Source organism: Scyliorhinus torazame, chromosome 18 (genome assembly GCF_047496885.1).
Source record: "Scyliorhinus torazame isolate Kashiwa2021f chromosome 18, sScyTor2.1, whole genome shotgun sequence".
Taxonomy (NCBI): Eukaryota; Metazoa; Chordata; class Chondrichthyes; order Carcharhiniformes; family Scyliorhinidae; genus Scyliorhinus; species Scyliorhinus torazame.
Window position 1 is genome coordinate 71,752,361 of NC_092724.1, and position 14,985 is coordinate 71,767,345.

At 46.6% G+C, this 14,985-nt stretch overlaps 1 protein-coding gene across 1 annotated transcript in view; it reads right to left on the minus strand.

Moving 5' to 3' along the window:
• Window positions 1–14,985, minus strand: part of LOC140395294 (scaffold attachment factor B1-like) — a 525,130-nt gene that overhangs the window by 93,327 nt on the left and 416,818 nt on the right. Inside the window, exons 12-13 of the mRNA XM_072482881.1 lie at window positions 14,806–14,852; window positions 9,635–9,735 (exon numbers count right to left, since the gene is read on the minus strand). Of these exons, the coding sequence (XP_072338982.1) occupies window positions 9,635–9,735; window positions 14,806–14,852 (148 nt within the window). The remainder of the gene's footprint in view (window positions 1–9,634; window positions 9,736–14,805; window positions 14,853–14,985) is intronic.

A 14,985-nucleotide genomic window follows, 5' to 3' on the forward strand; every position in this document is an offset into this window, starting at 1 on the left:
ATGCATGTCGATGATTTGTTTGTGGGGTGGGACTAGTGATTTTGAAGCTATTGTAATCTCTGGTTTGAGGAAAGAATTCAGGGTTGGAAGTCAGGCTTCCGGTGCATTTAAATATATTGGACTGGAAATTGGACAGACTAAGTTAGGGGCAACTTTACATCAGCAATCTTATTTGGAAAGCATCAGCCCAATAGCAATTAGTCGTGGCCGAGTTTCACAAAAAGACGCAATGGTGTCAAAGATAGAAAAAGAGCAACTGCGAAGTTTAATTGGGCAACTGAACTGGTTAGGTAGACAGACTAGACTGGACGTGAATTTTGATGTCTTAGCGTTGAGTACAAAAATGAATGATCCCAAAGTGGAAGACATAATAAGAGCAAATAAAGCGTCGGCCAAACTAAAAATGCAGGAGTGTGTTTTGAAGTTCCCGGTTTTAGGTGACTTTAGGCACTTGAAACTCAATTTATGCATCTTCTCAATGTATCCTACGCAAATTTATGTGATGGGGTTTCAAGCGCAGGAGGTTTTATAATTTTCCTTTTGGGGAACAATGGTAAATGTTGCCCGCTTGTGTGGGAAACAAAGAAAATAAAGAGTGGTAAAAAGCACTTTGGCTACTGAGACGTTAAGCCTTGTAGAGGTGGTGGATATGGCTTTTTATATAAGTATGATATTGACAGAAATTTTGGGATTAGGGTAATATACCTATTGACGGTCACATTGACACTAAATCCCTGTGGGAAAATGTGCACTCTACAAAAAGTGTCAATGAAGAGAGGTTACGGATCGACATCACAAGTTTGAAGCAGATGTTGGACAGAGGGGAACTAACAAAAATTAGATGAGTCGACAGTAGCTATCAACTGTCAAGACTGTTTTACGAAAAGAGGGGCGAGTTCACAGAAACTTTTGGATATTGTTAATCAACGACACTTGTTTCTGAGACTTTTTTTTTTCGTTCTCGTCCAAACAAAAAAAAACTGAAAGAAAAAGGGGGGGGAAATCATGTGTGTTTGAGTTTCTTGAAATTTTGTTTTCACCTAATTATTTTTTTTCTCCAAGGAAGGGGAGACTGTTAAGTAATGGGTTAAGAGACATTGCAATTAGTTGTCTCATTTATGTTAAGTATCCATTAATTGACACTGATATGTAAAGGGGCTTCAGGTGGCCTCTGTCAGGTGATGTATAGTTACAGAGTTTTGTGCAAAGCCTGTTGGAATGAAATAAATGTGTTGGTGGAAAAGGAACAGAACTTTAGACTCCTCATATCACAGCAACTAAAACATCTAACACGGGTAGAAGGACTGGGGCCCCAATCGGGCTAGAAGAGATAGTGGAGGGCTTGAAGGCCATGCAGGCGGGTAAGGACACGGGTCCGGACGGGTACCCAGTGGAGTTTAATAAAACGTTCTCGGGGACATTGGGGCCGGTGTTGTTCAGAGTGTTCAATGAGGCAAAGGAAAGAGGGGTGTTGCCCCCGACGATGTCACAGGCAACGATTTTGCTGATTATTAAGCGGGCCAACAGCCCGGAGCTGTGTGGGTCCTACAGGCCGATCTCCCTGTTGAATGTAAATGCCAAGTTGCTGGCCAAAATCTTGTCATCCAGGATCGAGGATTGTGTTCCGGACGTTATTGGGGAGGACCAGATGGGATTTGTTACGGGCAGGCAGTTGGTGGCCAATGTAAGAAGGCTGTTAAACGTGATCATGATGCCCCCGGAAGGTAGGGAGGTGGAGGTAGTGATCGCATTGGATGCAGAAAAGGCTTTTGATCGGGTAGAATGGGACAATCAGTGGGAGATACTGGGACGGTTCAGATTCGGGCGGGGTTATTGACTGTGTCAGGTTACTGTGTGCTAGGTTACTGTATCAGGCTCCTGTGGCAAGTGTACGGACGAATAAGGCAACATCGGACTATTTTAAACTGCACCGTGGACAAGGCAGGGATGCCCCCTCTCCCCACTGTTGTTTGCGCTGGCTGTCGAACCGTTGCCAATTGCTCAGAGCGTCGAGGGACTGGGGGCCTCTGGAGCACAGGGTTTCGCTCTATGCGGATGACCTGCTTCTGTATGTATCGGACCCAATAGAGGGGATGGAAGAAATCATGAGGACTCTAGGGGAATTTGCCCGGTTTTCAGGGTATATAAGCTTAATATCGAGTTCTTTGAGAAGGTGACTGAACAGGTAGACGAGGGCAGAGCAGTTGATGTGGTGTATATGGATTTTAGTAAAGCGTTTGATAACGTTCCCCACGGTAGGCTATTGCAGAAAATACGGAGGCTGGGGATTGAGGGTGATTTAGAGATGTGGATCAGAAATTGGCTAGCTGAAAGGAGACAGAGGGTGGTGGTTGATGGGAAATGTTCAGAATGGAGTTCAGTTACAAGTGGCGTACCACAAGGATCTGTTCTGGGGCCGTTGCGGTTTGTCATTTTTATCAATGACCTAGAGGAGGGCGCAGAAGGGTGGGTGAGTAAATTTGCAGACGACACTAAAGTCGGTGGTGTTGTCGACAGTGTGGAAGGAAGTAGCAGGTTACAGAGGGACATAAATAAGCTGCAGAGCTGGGCTGAGAGGTGGCAAATGGAGTTTAATGTAGAGAAGTGTGAGGTGATTCACTTTGGAAGGAGTAACAGGAATGCGGAATATTTGGCTAATGGTAAAGTTCTTGGAAGTGTGGATGAGCAGAGGGATCTAGGTGTCCATGTACATAGATCCCTGAAAGTTGCCACCCAGGTTGATAGGGTTGTGAAGAAGGCCTATGGAGTGTTGGCCTTTATTGGTAGAGGGATTGAGTTCCGGAGTCATGAGGTCATGTTGCAGCTGTACAAAACTCTGGTACGGCCTCATTTGGAGTATTGCGTACAGTTCTGGTCACCGCATTATCGGAAGGACGTGGAGGCTTTGGAGAGGGTGCAGAGGAGATTTACCAGGATGTTGCCTGGTATGGAGGGAAAATCTTATGAGGAAAGGCTGATGGACTTGAGGTTGTTTTCGTTGGAGAGAAGAAGGTTAAGAGGAGACTTAATAGAGGCATACCAAATGATCAGGGGGTTAGATAGGGTGGACAGTGAGAGTCTTCTCCCGCGGATGGAAATGGCTGGCACGTGGGGACATAGCTTTAAACTGAGGGGAGCTTTAAACTGAGGGGTAATAGATATAGGACAGAGGTCAGAGGTAGGAGGTTCTTTATGCAAAGAGTGGCGAGGCCGTGGAATGCCCTACCTGCAACAGTAGTAAACTCGCCAACATTGAGGGCATTTAAAGGTTTATTGGATAAGCATATGGATGATAATGGCATAGTGTAGGTTAGATGGCTTTTGTTTCGGTGCAACATCGTGGGCCGAAGGGCCTGTATCGTTCTATGTTCTGTGTTCTAAGAGTGAGATATTTGTGGTACCTAGGTATCCAAGTGGGGCGGAATGGGACCGACTGCATAAATTGAATCTGGCCCGGCTGGTGGACCAAATGAAGGGTGATTTTCGGAGATGGGACGCGCTTCCGTTGTCTCTGGCTGGGAGGGTGCAAACGGTGAAGATGACAGTCCTCCCAAGATTCTTATTTGTATTTCAGTGTCTCCCCATCTTTATTCCGCGGTACTTTTTTAAGTGGGATCAACAGTGATCACGGGCTTCGCCTGGGCAGGCAAGGCCCGGGGGTAAGGAAGGTAATGCTTATGCGGAGTCAGGGAGAGGGTGGGTTGGCGCTGCCTAATTTTCGCCATGATCAGTAAGTGGGTGGTGGGGAAGGGGTCGGCATGGGTGAGTATGGAGGCGGCTTCATAGAATTTACAGTGCAGAAGGAAGCCATTCGGCCCATCGAGTCTGCACCAGCTCTTGGAAAGAGCACCCTACCCAAGGTCCACACCTCCACCCTATCCCCATAACCCAGTAACCCCACCCAACACTAAGGGCAATTTATCATGGCCAATCCACCTAACTCCACACAGACAGTGACCCAAGCCGGAATCGAACCTGGGACCCTGGAGCTTTGAAGCAATTGTGCTATCCACAATGCTACCGTGCTGCCCGTAAAGGCACCAGTTTGGGGGCGTTGGTAACTGCGCCTCTGCCATTCCACTCAGCACGGTACTCCACCGGTCTAGTGGTGGCGGCGGCCCTGAGACTTTGGGGCCAGTGGAGACGACAGGTGGGAGCATCGGTCTGGGCCCCAATCTGTGATAATCACTGGTTTACCCCGGCGAGTATGGACGGGGGGGTTCCGGTTATGGCGGAGAACGGGGATTGAGAGGATGGGGGATATGTTCATAGAGGGGAGCTTTCCGAGTATGAAGGCGTTGGAGGAAACGTTTGGGTTGGCAAGGGGGAAACAAATTCAGCTATCTGCAGGTGCGGGGACTTCCTTCGTAAACAGGTGTCAACCTTCCCGCTCCTACTGTTAAGGGGGATTCAGGACAGGGTAGTTTCCAGAGGGTGGTTAGGAGAAGGGAGCGTCTCGGACATTTATAAGGAGCTTATGGGGTCGGAGGAGACGCAGACCGAGGAGCTGAAGCGCAAGTTGCAGCCAGTTAAAATGGCTAACTCCCGATGTAGAATGGCTAACCCTGATTTAAAATGGCGAACGGAAAAGGCTGATGGGAAAATCAGCCAAAAGGACTAAAACAAGCAGCTGCAGGTAGACTGTGTATTCACCTCTGGGAAGGCCAGACAAGATCGATACCTGTAGCCATAAGCACAACAAAACACCAGCCATCTGAATACTAATGAGCAATCCCTGGGAACAATGTGCAACAATTTAGACACACAAAGCCAACCTAGACTTTTCGTCACCAACAGAAGCCGACACAAAGGGAGGTGAACGATCACCTCAAGACCGCCCATCGATCAAGGAATCGCTCCAGCATTGGAGAATATCGAACCAAGTGATTGGGACAAAGTCCAATCACTTGGAACCAGGTACAGGGTCCGCCCCGAAAGGCGGGAAGCCCCTGGGGACTATAAGAATAGAGTCCAAGTTCAAATCAACCCTTCTGCACCCTTCCGCTAGCCTTCTGCACTCTTCAACAGCCGCTCAAATCGTAAGTCTTACTTCAACGCTCGCTACGAGATAGGCGCTCCTAGCTATCAATCTGTACCAGCTTCGAATCCCGCAGGCTCAGAACCCGAATGAAAGGCCATTCGTTTCCCTGACCTGGTGGGCCATTTCCAAGTTAAGTATCAGCCTGTTAGTTGTCGGAAGTAGCTTAGACGTAGAATTTATGCATAAGTATTGATTACTGTATATAATAAATGTGCTTTGATTTAACTCTTACTAAGCGGTGTGTTGGATTATTGATCATTACTCGGACTTGAACCACGTGGCAGTATCAGAAAGATACCCGGCGACTCAAGAGCAAAGGTGAAAGAACAGAGCAATTAAACTAAGGCTAAAGTTAGCAACAAAGTGGGAGGAGGAGCTAGGAGGTGAGATAGAGGATAGTCTGTGGGCAGAGACGTTGAGTAGAGTCAACATGTCCACAACATGTGCCAGGCTCAGCCTGATACAATTTAAGGTTGTTCACCGGGCCCACATGACAGTGGCCCGGATGAGCAGATTCTTTGGGGTGGAGGACAGGTGCGCAAAATGTGCGGGAGGACCGGCGAACCATGTCCACATGTTTTGGACATGTCCAAAGCTTAGGGGATTTTGGCAGGGGTTTGCAGACATGTTCACGGTGTTAAAAACAAGGGTGGCGCTGAGTCCAGAGGTGGCGATTTCCTAGGTGTCAGAAGACCCAGGTGAAAGAGGCAGACGTTCTGACCTTTACTTCCCTGGTAGCCCGGACTCCAAGCCCCCGAATTCGGAGACCTGGCTATTGGACATGGCTAGCTTTCTCGGTTTGGAGAAAATCGTGTTCGCCTTGAGAGGGTCACTGTTAGGGTTCACCCGGAGGTGGCAACCGTTCGTCAACTTCTTTGCGGGAAATTAATCGTCAGCGGGTCGGGAGGGGTAGTAGTTTAGATTAGAGTAGAGGGTCAATAAGGGTGGGACCTGTCCGAGAGATAAATGGCTTTTGCACTATGTTTATGGTTTCATGTATATTGTTTATTTTGTTGTTGTTACTATATCAAAAATACCTCAATAAAATGTTTATTTTTTTAAAAATTGATTCACCAACCCAACTCATTCACCGGGAACACTCGCTTTTCCCTACATTTAACTTAAAACCTGAGAACCCGCCAAAACTTCCCCAACAGGCCCATGATCCTCTCCATGCTCTCCAGTGGGTCCGAAACATACAATAGTAAGTCGTCGGCACAGAGTGACACCCAATGCTCGTTTTGTCCCCTCGTAATTCCTTGCCACCCTGCCGACCCCCTAAGAGCCATTGCCAGTGGCTTTATAGCCAGCGCAAACAGCAGCGGTAACAGCGGGCATCCCTGTTGAACAGCGATATGGGCCTGTGATCCATGTTCCAATGGGTCCTTCTCCTTTTTTGGTATTAAAGTGATCGTTGCCTGCATCATCGTATCCAGCAGCTCCCCCTTCTCCAACGCCTCATGAAACGCCCCCAAGAGATTCGGTGCCAGGTCGGTCACGATTTCCTTATAAAATTCCGCCGGGTAGCCAGCGGGCCCTGGGTCTCCCCCGACTTCTGTCCCTTATAATACTGTCTAATATCTCCAACAGCACTAGGGACTCCTCTAGCACCTGCCTCTTCTCTTCTCCCAGCTTTAGAAACTCCAGTTCTTCCAAGAACTGTACCCCCCCTCCACCCTGTACAGCTCCTTATAATAATCCCTAAAAGCCTCATTTATTCAGCTCAGGCACCACATTCCCTGCCCCGGTCCGCATCCTCAATATTTCCCTGGACGCATCCTGCCGCCACAACTGATGTGCTAACATTCGACTCGCCTTCTCTGCGTATTCGTAGTGCACCCTCTTGCCCTACGCAGCTGGCCTACCGCCTTCCCGTCGTCAGCCTATCAAATTGCACCTGTACTTGTTTTTCTCCTTGCCAATCCCTCCTTCGAGTACTCCCTGTCTACCTCCACTATCTCGTTCATATTCCTCTATCCTTTGCCTATCCGCATGGGCCTTGAATGAGACTAGCGCTTCCCAAAATGTGGCCGCCGAGACCTCCCCGTTTTGATTCAATTCTACAAAATCTTTAATCACAGACTGCACTATTGTCACAAAACCCCCTCTCAGCCAACAACCTGCAATCAAGCCACCACCCCGGCCTCCGCTCCCGCCTCGATCCAAGCTGAATCTGCAGCCAATGGTCTGAGATTACTAACCCCGCGTACTCCGACCCTCCACCCAGAGCAAAATCTCCCAGCTCACCACCAAAATGTCAATTCTGGAATATACCCTGTACACATGAAAAAAAAGGAATACACCCTTTCCCCTGGGAAGAGCCACGGGTCCACCATACCCATCTTCTCCATAACTCCACCCAGCTCCTTTGCCATTCGTATCCTACCCATTGACCTGGGGCTCGACCTGCCCACCCTCAGCTCTAGGACACAATTAAAATCTCTTCCCAATCAACTGGTGTGGGGCCAAATTTGGGATTGCGGCCAGCAACCTGCTCATAAAACCTACATCATCCCAATTCGGTGCATACCCATTCACCAACACCATCCAATACTCCACTCACATATCTCCCAGCCGGGTCCCTCACTTCCCTCGCGCTCACAAACCCCATTTTCTTACTCACAATTGCCACTCTCCTCGACTTTGAATCAAACCCAGAGCTTGTCCCTCCCACCACTTCCTTAGCCTAACCTGGTTTTTAACGCAAAGGTGCATCTCCTGCAGAAAGACCACCTCCGCTTTCAAGCTCCGACAGTGCGCAAAGACAAGAGATCTTTTGACTGGCCCATTGAACCCTCTCATGTTCCACGTTATCAGCCTTTCCGGCGGCTTACGCCTCCATTCCCCTCTACCTTCCGCCATCCTCGCCTTTTGGCTCTAACTCCGTTAATTTCACCCTATAACTGGCCCATCCAAGATGGCCCCTTTCTCCGCCCCTGACCATACTTCTCCAACCTCACCTCGTCAACCCCTACGGTCACCTCTCTCAGCCTTCTCCCCAAACTCACTTCCGTTCACCAGTATTGCCTGCGATCGTGGGAATGCCTGCCTAGAGGCTTCCCCCACTGACCCCCGCCCTCACCTCTCTGTTCTGTGAAGGTTCCCTGCTGACCTCATCCTCCCCCATCTCGACTCACAGGTCACCTTCCCCAAGAACAAGCAGCGAAAGAAAATACAGCCCTTGGCAGCAGGAGGGGGGATGGGGACAGTAGTCCCCTTACAAATTTTTCTTTGCCTCCCTTTGTCAATTCAACATAAAAAAAGAAACAGCTCCACCACATCGGAGGAAAAGAAAACCCCCACTCCCTCCAATCCCCACTCCATCCGTATTCCCAACTACTTCAAAGTGCCAGCACCTCGGTCTCCCAGATTTGTTCAATTCAGTTCTCCCTCAGTTTATGCTCCTTGATAAAGTCATTGGCCACTTCTGGGGTCTCAAAATAGTGTTGCCGGCCTTGATACATCACCCAAAGCTTCGCCGGGTAGAGCACCCCAAACCTGATCTGCTGTTGATATAGTATTGCATTGGCTTTGTTGAGCTCCGCACACCGTTTTGCCAGATCAGATCCAATGTCCTGGTATAGTCAGACCTTGTTCGCCTCCCACTCTCAGTTGCACTTCTCCCAGGCCCACTACAGAATCTTCTCTTACTCCACGAACATATGGAGCCTCACGATCACTGCCCGCGGCAGCTCCACCGCTCTAGGCTTCTGCCTAAGAGACCTTGCGCTCTGTCCACTACAGGGGCCGCCGCCACCAGCCCCGCCAGCATCCTCAAAAACGTACCTAGTGGCACTCGCACCTTGCACTCCTTCAGGTAGGCCCACTATCCACAGATTCTGCCTTTTCAATGTATTTTTCTGCTCCTACACCTTCGCTCTCAACATCTTGCAAAAGTCTCCTTAAAAGCCCCACCTCCGCCTCCAATGCCACCACCTCATCGCTGTGGTCAGTTATCGCTCTCTCAATCTCTCGGACCTGCGACCCGTGCTCCAAACATTCCTCTGGCTTCTCCATCGAGCCCTTCAGGTGTGCCACAGCCCCTTCGATAGCCTTCAAGCGATCCTCCTGCATCTCCTTTCTCTGCTGGCGGAACTCTTCCTTAATGAAAGTGCTCAATTGTTCCGTCTGGGGCTTTCCAACTTGCACTAGGCCTTCCCCCTCTGCCATCCTTCCACTGGCTGCTGCACCACAGGTCTCTTCCAACTCCTTGGCCAGGTCTTTCACCTTCTTTTGCCGGGTTTGGTAACCAGCAGACATACCACTCCCGGGGAAACTCCTCCAACCATCAGCTACACTTTTCGGACGAAGTTGCACCGACTTTCGGGTAAAGAGCTCTTCAAGCAGGAGCCGCCCTGTGAATCCCAACATTCCTCCCTCAGCTAACACCACCAGACTAATTTATCATGCATCTGTTTGTGTCGCTCGTCGGATCTTGCCAATTTTGCTTACATAACAACAATAACTGCACTTCAGTAAGTGTACCTATTGCTTGTGAACCACTTTGAGGCACCTTGAGAATGTGGGAAAACAATATCTCATTAGAAGCTCCTTTAACCACCTTTCCCAACAATAACATGAAAACTCTCTCACCTTGCCATGTTTACTGAAGACGTTCTTCAAGTCTGTTGCTCTGGTAGCGGAGGACAGACCACTCACCCAAAGATTCTTGCCTGTAGTGTCCAAAGTTCTTCCTAGATCACAGGAGAATTTTCATAATTACTTTGCATGGGGAAAACTGATGCAATAGTTACATAAAAGCTACACAACTGTAACACTTCAATCCTGAGACCAAGAGCATGTGCTTCCTCCAACTGCAACAACTTCCAAACCATAAGCATCTAAAAGTGACAATAGAGGAAAAGAATGTCACAATCGTAAATATCCACTCAAATAGACAGAAATCTGAGGATAGCACTATGTGCTTTACTTGTTTCCAGTATGGGGCATATGCCCAGTGTTTCAAACCCAACAAATGTTGAGACGTTCAATGATGTGGGGAGAATGGAAGCAAAAGCCCAGGCCGAAAAATCTTTTCCTCATGTTGCCTTTGGTTCTTTTGCCAATTACTTGAAATCTGTTATCTCTGGTGTTTTGATCCTTCTGCCAGTGGGAACAATTTTTCTCTAACCACTCGGGATTTTGGGCACCTCTATTAAATATTTAGTTTATTTTCCCCAAGAACAATACCAGTTTCTCCAATCTATCCACATAACTGAAGACTCATTCCTGGAATCGTTCTCGTCTTTTCTGAATCCCTTTCAAAGCACATCATCCCTACATTTGGTGCTCAGAATCAAGACACTCAGTTGAAACTGAACCAGCGTTTTGCACAAGGATGTTCTCCCCAATCCGTCCATCCATTTCTGTTCCTATATTCCCTTTAGAATAGTTTACATTGGCGTGGCGGCGCAGTGGTTAGCACTGCTACCTCACAGCGCCGGGGACCCAGGTTCGATCCCGGCCCAGATCACTGTCCATGTGGAGTTTGCACATTCTTGCTGTGTCTGCATGGGTCTCACCCCCCACAACCCAAAACGATGTGCAGGGTGGTGAATTGGCCATGCTAAATTGCCCTTTAATTGGGAACAAAATAAACAATTAGGTGCTCTAAATGTTTTTAAATAGAATAGTTCACATTGTTTCTACTCAGTCCGTCCCAAACGTATCACTTCAACATGTCTCGTTCTTCCCCATCGCGTCTCCCTACCCACCACCACAGTTCACAATGCTTACAGGTTTTGCGGCATCTGAAAATACATGCATACAATTTAATGTAGGAGGCTATTCGACCCATCGAGTCTGCACCGGCCCTTAGAAAGAGCGCCCTACCTAACATGATTTCCACCCTATCCCGTAACCCCACCTAATCTTTTGGACACCAAGGGATGTCCAACCAAACCTTTTGGACATCAGTGTTATCATGGCCAATCCACCTAACCTGTACATCTGGTCTGTGGGAGGAAACTGGAGCAGCTGGAGGAAACCCACGCAGACACGGGAAGTGCAAACTCCACACAGTCACCCGGGGCTGGATTCTTGCATTCCAATCTCCTTGCAATAAAGGACCACACGTGAGGCTAACCACTGCCACCATACCGCCCATGAATGTGCTTAGTACATTAAAATCTAACTCATTAACATACATCTAGAGAAGCAAGGGTTGGGGAACCCCACTGTAAACTTTCTTCCAGACCGAAAAGGAATCTTTCAACATTTGTCTCGTCATTCAGCCAATTTCTACTAGATTCTTATTAAGCAAAGATATTAAAGGGTATTAAAGGGACATGAGCTAAAGGCTGGGGTTCGATCACAGATCACTCATGATCTCATTGAATGGCAATAGGTTTGAGGGACTTACTCCTGTTCCTATGATTGGTCTGCAGCCATACTCATACATTAAGGCGTTCGGAAACAATTCTTTTGGTATCAATCAGTATTATTAAAACTGCTAAATACACAAGGGATTGTTAGTGATGAAAAGTCCTCACATTTAGATTTGGCGACAGTCCCATTAGATTGGAAGTTGCCAAATGTTAGACAATGCTTAAAGCAAGGAGGGAGAGGGGAACAGGGAACCATTGGCCTGTTAGCCTAACATCAGGAAAATGCTGCAATCTATTATTCAGGAGGTCTCAACAATGCACGTATAAAAACGTAATATGATTAGAACATCAACATGGTTTTATTAAAGGGAAATCCTACTCGACAAATGTATTAGTTTTTTTAAGGATGTAACTAGTAAAGTAGATTACGGGAAAACCAGTAGATGTAGTATACCTGGATTTCCAAAAGGCATTCAATAAGGTGCACACAAAAGATTAATAGGCAAGATAAAGTCCCATGGAGTTGTGAGTAGTATTTTAGCATGGCTAAAGGATTGGTAACGGATAGAAAGCAGAGTGGGCAGATAGAAGTTGGCAGGTAGCAAATAGTGGTGCCGCAAGGATCAGTGCTATTTACAGTGTATTCATGATTTAGATGGAAGAGACAGGGAGTATACAGCTGCAGCAAGCAAATAGGAAGGCATGTTGTCCTTTATTGCAAGGAGATTGGAGTACAAGAATAAAGAGGTCTTGCTACAATTGTACAGAGTTTTGTGTGCTGTGTGCAGTTTTGGTCTCCACATTTAAGAAATCATCTATTTGCATTGGAGGCAAGGCAGCAAAGTTTCGCCATTCTATGATTCTATGTTTGAAAGGCAGATCGTAACAAGTTAAATAAAGGACATTATGAAGGCATGAGACACAAATTGGCTGAGGTGGATTGGGAAAATACATTAATACACCATGTACAGGCAATGGACGGAAGCACAGTGGTTAGCACTGTTGTTTTACAGAGCCACGGGCCCGGTACAATTCCCGCCTTGGGTCACTGTCTGTGCGGAGTCTGTATATTCTCTCAGTGTCTGCATGGGTTTCCTCCGCGTGCTCCGGTTTCCTCCCATAAGTCCCGAAAGATGTGCTGTTAAGTGAATTAGACATCCTGAATTCTCCTTCAGTGTACCCGAACAAGTGCTGGACTAGGGGATTTTCACAGTAGCTTCATTGCAGTGTTAATGTAAGCCTACTTGTGACACTAATAAAGATTATAGATATTATATTATGGATAGTCTTCAAAGAACTATTACAAAGCGTACAGGACCTATACATTCCTTCAGGGTGCAAAAACTTAAAAAAAGCCAGTAAACTGGCTGACAACGGAAATTAAGAATTGCATAAAAATCAAAGAAAAGGCTTATAAAGTTGCCAGACCTCATAGTAAACCAGAGGATTGGGAGATTTTTAGAATATAGCAAAGGAAGACCAAGAAACTGATCAAGGGAGAACAGAATATGAATGCAATCTCGCAAAAAACATCAAAATGAACTGTAAAATCTTCTAAGACAAATATGGGTCCATTAAAGGCAAAGTCAGGAGAAAGGCAAAGTCAGGAGAATTCATAATGGGGAAGAGAAATGGCAAAGAAGCTAAATGATTACTCTTGTCTGTTTTCTGAGGAAGGTACAAAAAATCTCCCTGATGTAGAGATTCAAAAGACTAGGGAGAACGCGGAGTTGAAGGAAATTAGTAGAAGTATAAAGGTTGTATTGGAAAAGTTAAGAGAACTGAAAGTTGATAAGTACCTAGGACCTGATATTATGCTTTGAACGAGTTTGCGAGAGTGCTGGTGGATGCATTGATCTTCTTCCAAAATTCTAGATTCTGGAATGCTTCCTGAATATTGCAAGTTAGCAAATGTCACCCCCCTCCTTAAGAAGGAAGGGAGAGAAAACAGGGAACTGCAGACCTGTTAGGCTTACATCAATAGTAGGTAAAATGCTAGAATCTATTATAAAGGATGCGATGAATGGACATACGGACATGACCAAATGTAATATTCCCAAGTTCACAGATGATAAAGCTTGGCGGGAATGTGTGTTGTAAGGAAGATGTAAATCAGCTACAAGAAGATTTGGACAGACTTAGGGAGTGGGCAAGAATACAGCAGATGGAAGATAATGTGGAAAAATGTGAGGTAATCTACTTTAGTACGAGGAACAAACGTACAGAATTATTTCCAAAAGGGTAAAACATTAGCAAGTGCAGATGTGGGCGGCGCAGTGGTTAGCACTGCTGCCTCACAGCCCCAAGGACCCAGGTTCGATCCCAGCCCCGGGTCACTGTCCATGTGGAGTTTGCACATTCTCCCCGTATCTACGTGGGTCTCACCCCCACAACCCAAAGATGTACAGGGTAGGTGAGTTGGTCATGCTAAATTGCCCCTTAATTGGAAAAGAATAATTGGATGCTCAAAAACAATTTTTTAATGTAGATGTACAAAGGGGCCTGGTTCCTGTCCGTAAGTCACTGGAGGCCAATATGCAGGTGTAGCAAGCCATTAGGAAGGCTAATGGAATGTTAGCCTTTATCGCAAGAGCTGGAGTACTAGTGAGGTCTTGCTTCAAGTCTATAGACACTTGGTTACACCACACCTGGAGCACTGTGGGCAGCCTTTGTCCCCCTACCTCAGAAAGGATATTATTGCCATAGAGGGAGAGCAACGAAGGTTCACCAGACTTGTTCCGAGGATGATGGGACTGCCTTACCTAGAGATATTGGGAAAACTGGCACTGGATTCGCTAGAGTTTCAAAGAATGAGATGATCTCACTGAAACCTACAAAATGCTTAAAGGGATAGACAGAGTAGATGCAGCTAGGATGTTTCCTTCAGTTGGGGAGTCTAGAACCAGGGTGCCAAATATCACAATAAGGGGGATGTCACCTAGGACCGAGATGAGAAATTGCTTTACGCAGAGGGCTCGGAGTGTTTGAAATTCTCTACACCAGAGGGCTTTGGAAGCTCAGTCCTTGAGTATGTTTATGGTAGAGATTGATAGATTTCTGATTAACAATAACGTAAAAACGTAATAAACGGGTTTATGAGGATGGTGGGTGTAAAGGGCATTGAAGCGTTGAGCAGCCATGATCGTATTGAATGGTGGAGCAGGCTTGCTGGGCTGAATGGCCTACTCCCACTCCTATGTTCCTAATACAAACTCCAACCCTATGAAAATGTTACCTTATATAACAAACTGTTGATCTCAATGACACTCCAAATCACAAAATTTAAAAAACTGATCAGATTAGAGAGAGATTCTACTAAATTCTGTATTGCTTTCTGCTTGGTATATCTTCATGAGTTGTTGAATACTATGTGAATCATGAATCGTGGGTTGGGGTTGGACAAGCTGACATGGATTATATCTGTAGTCGACAACTTACTTTTCTCCTGATTTGTAGCCGATTTGGAATCTTTTGCTTCCTCTGAGCTAAAGACACAAATATGGATGTTGTTAGACATTTAGAAACTAATAGTTTCAAGAAATACATCAAGTACCAACATTTCTATCAAGTCCAAGATAAATTCTCCAATACCTACCCATTATTACAGCTACCGTCAGC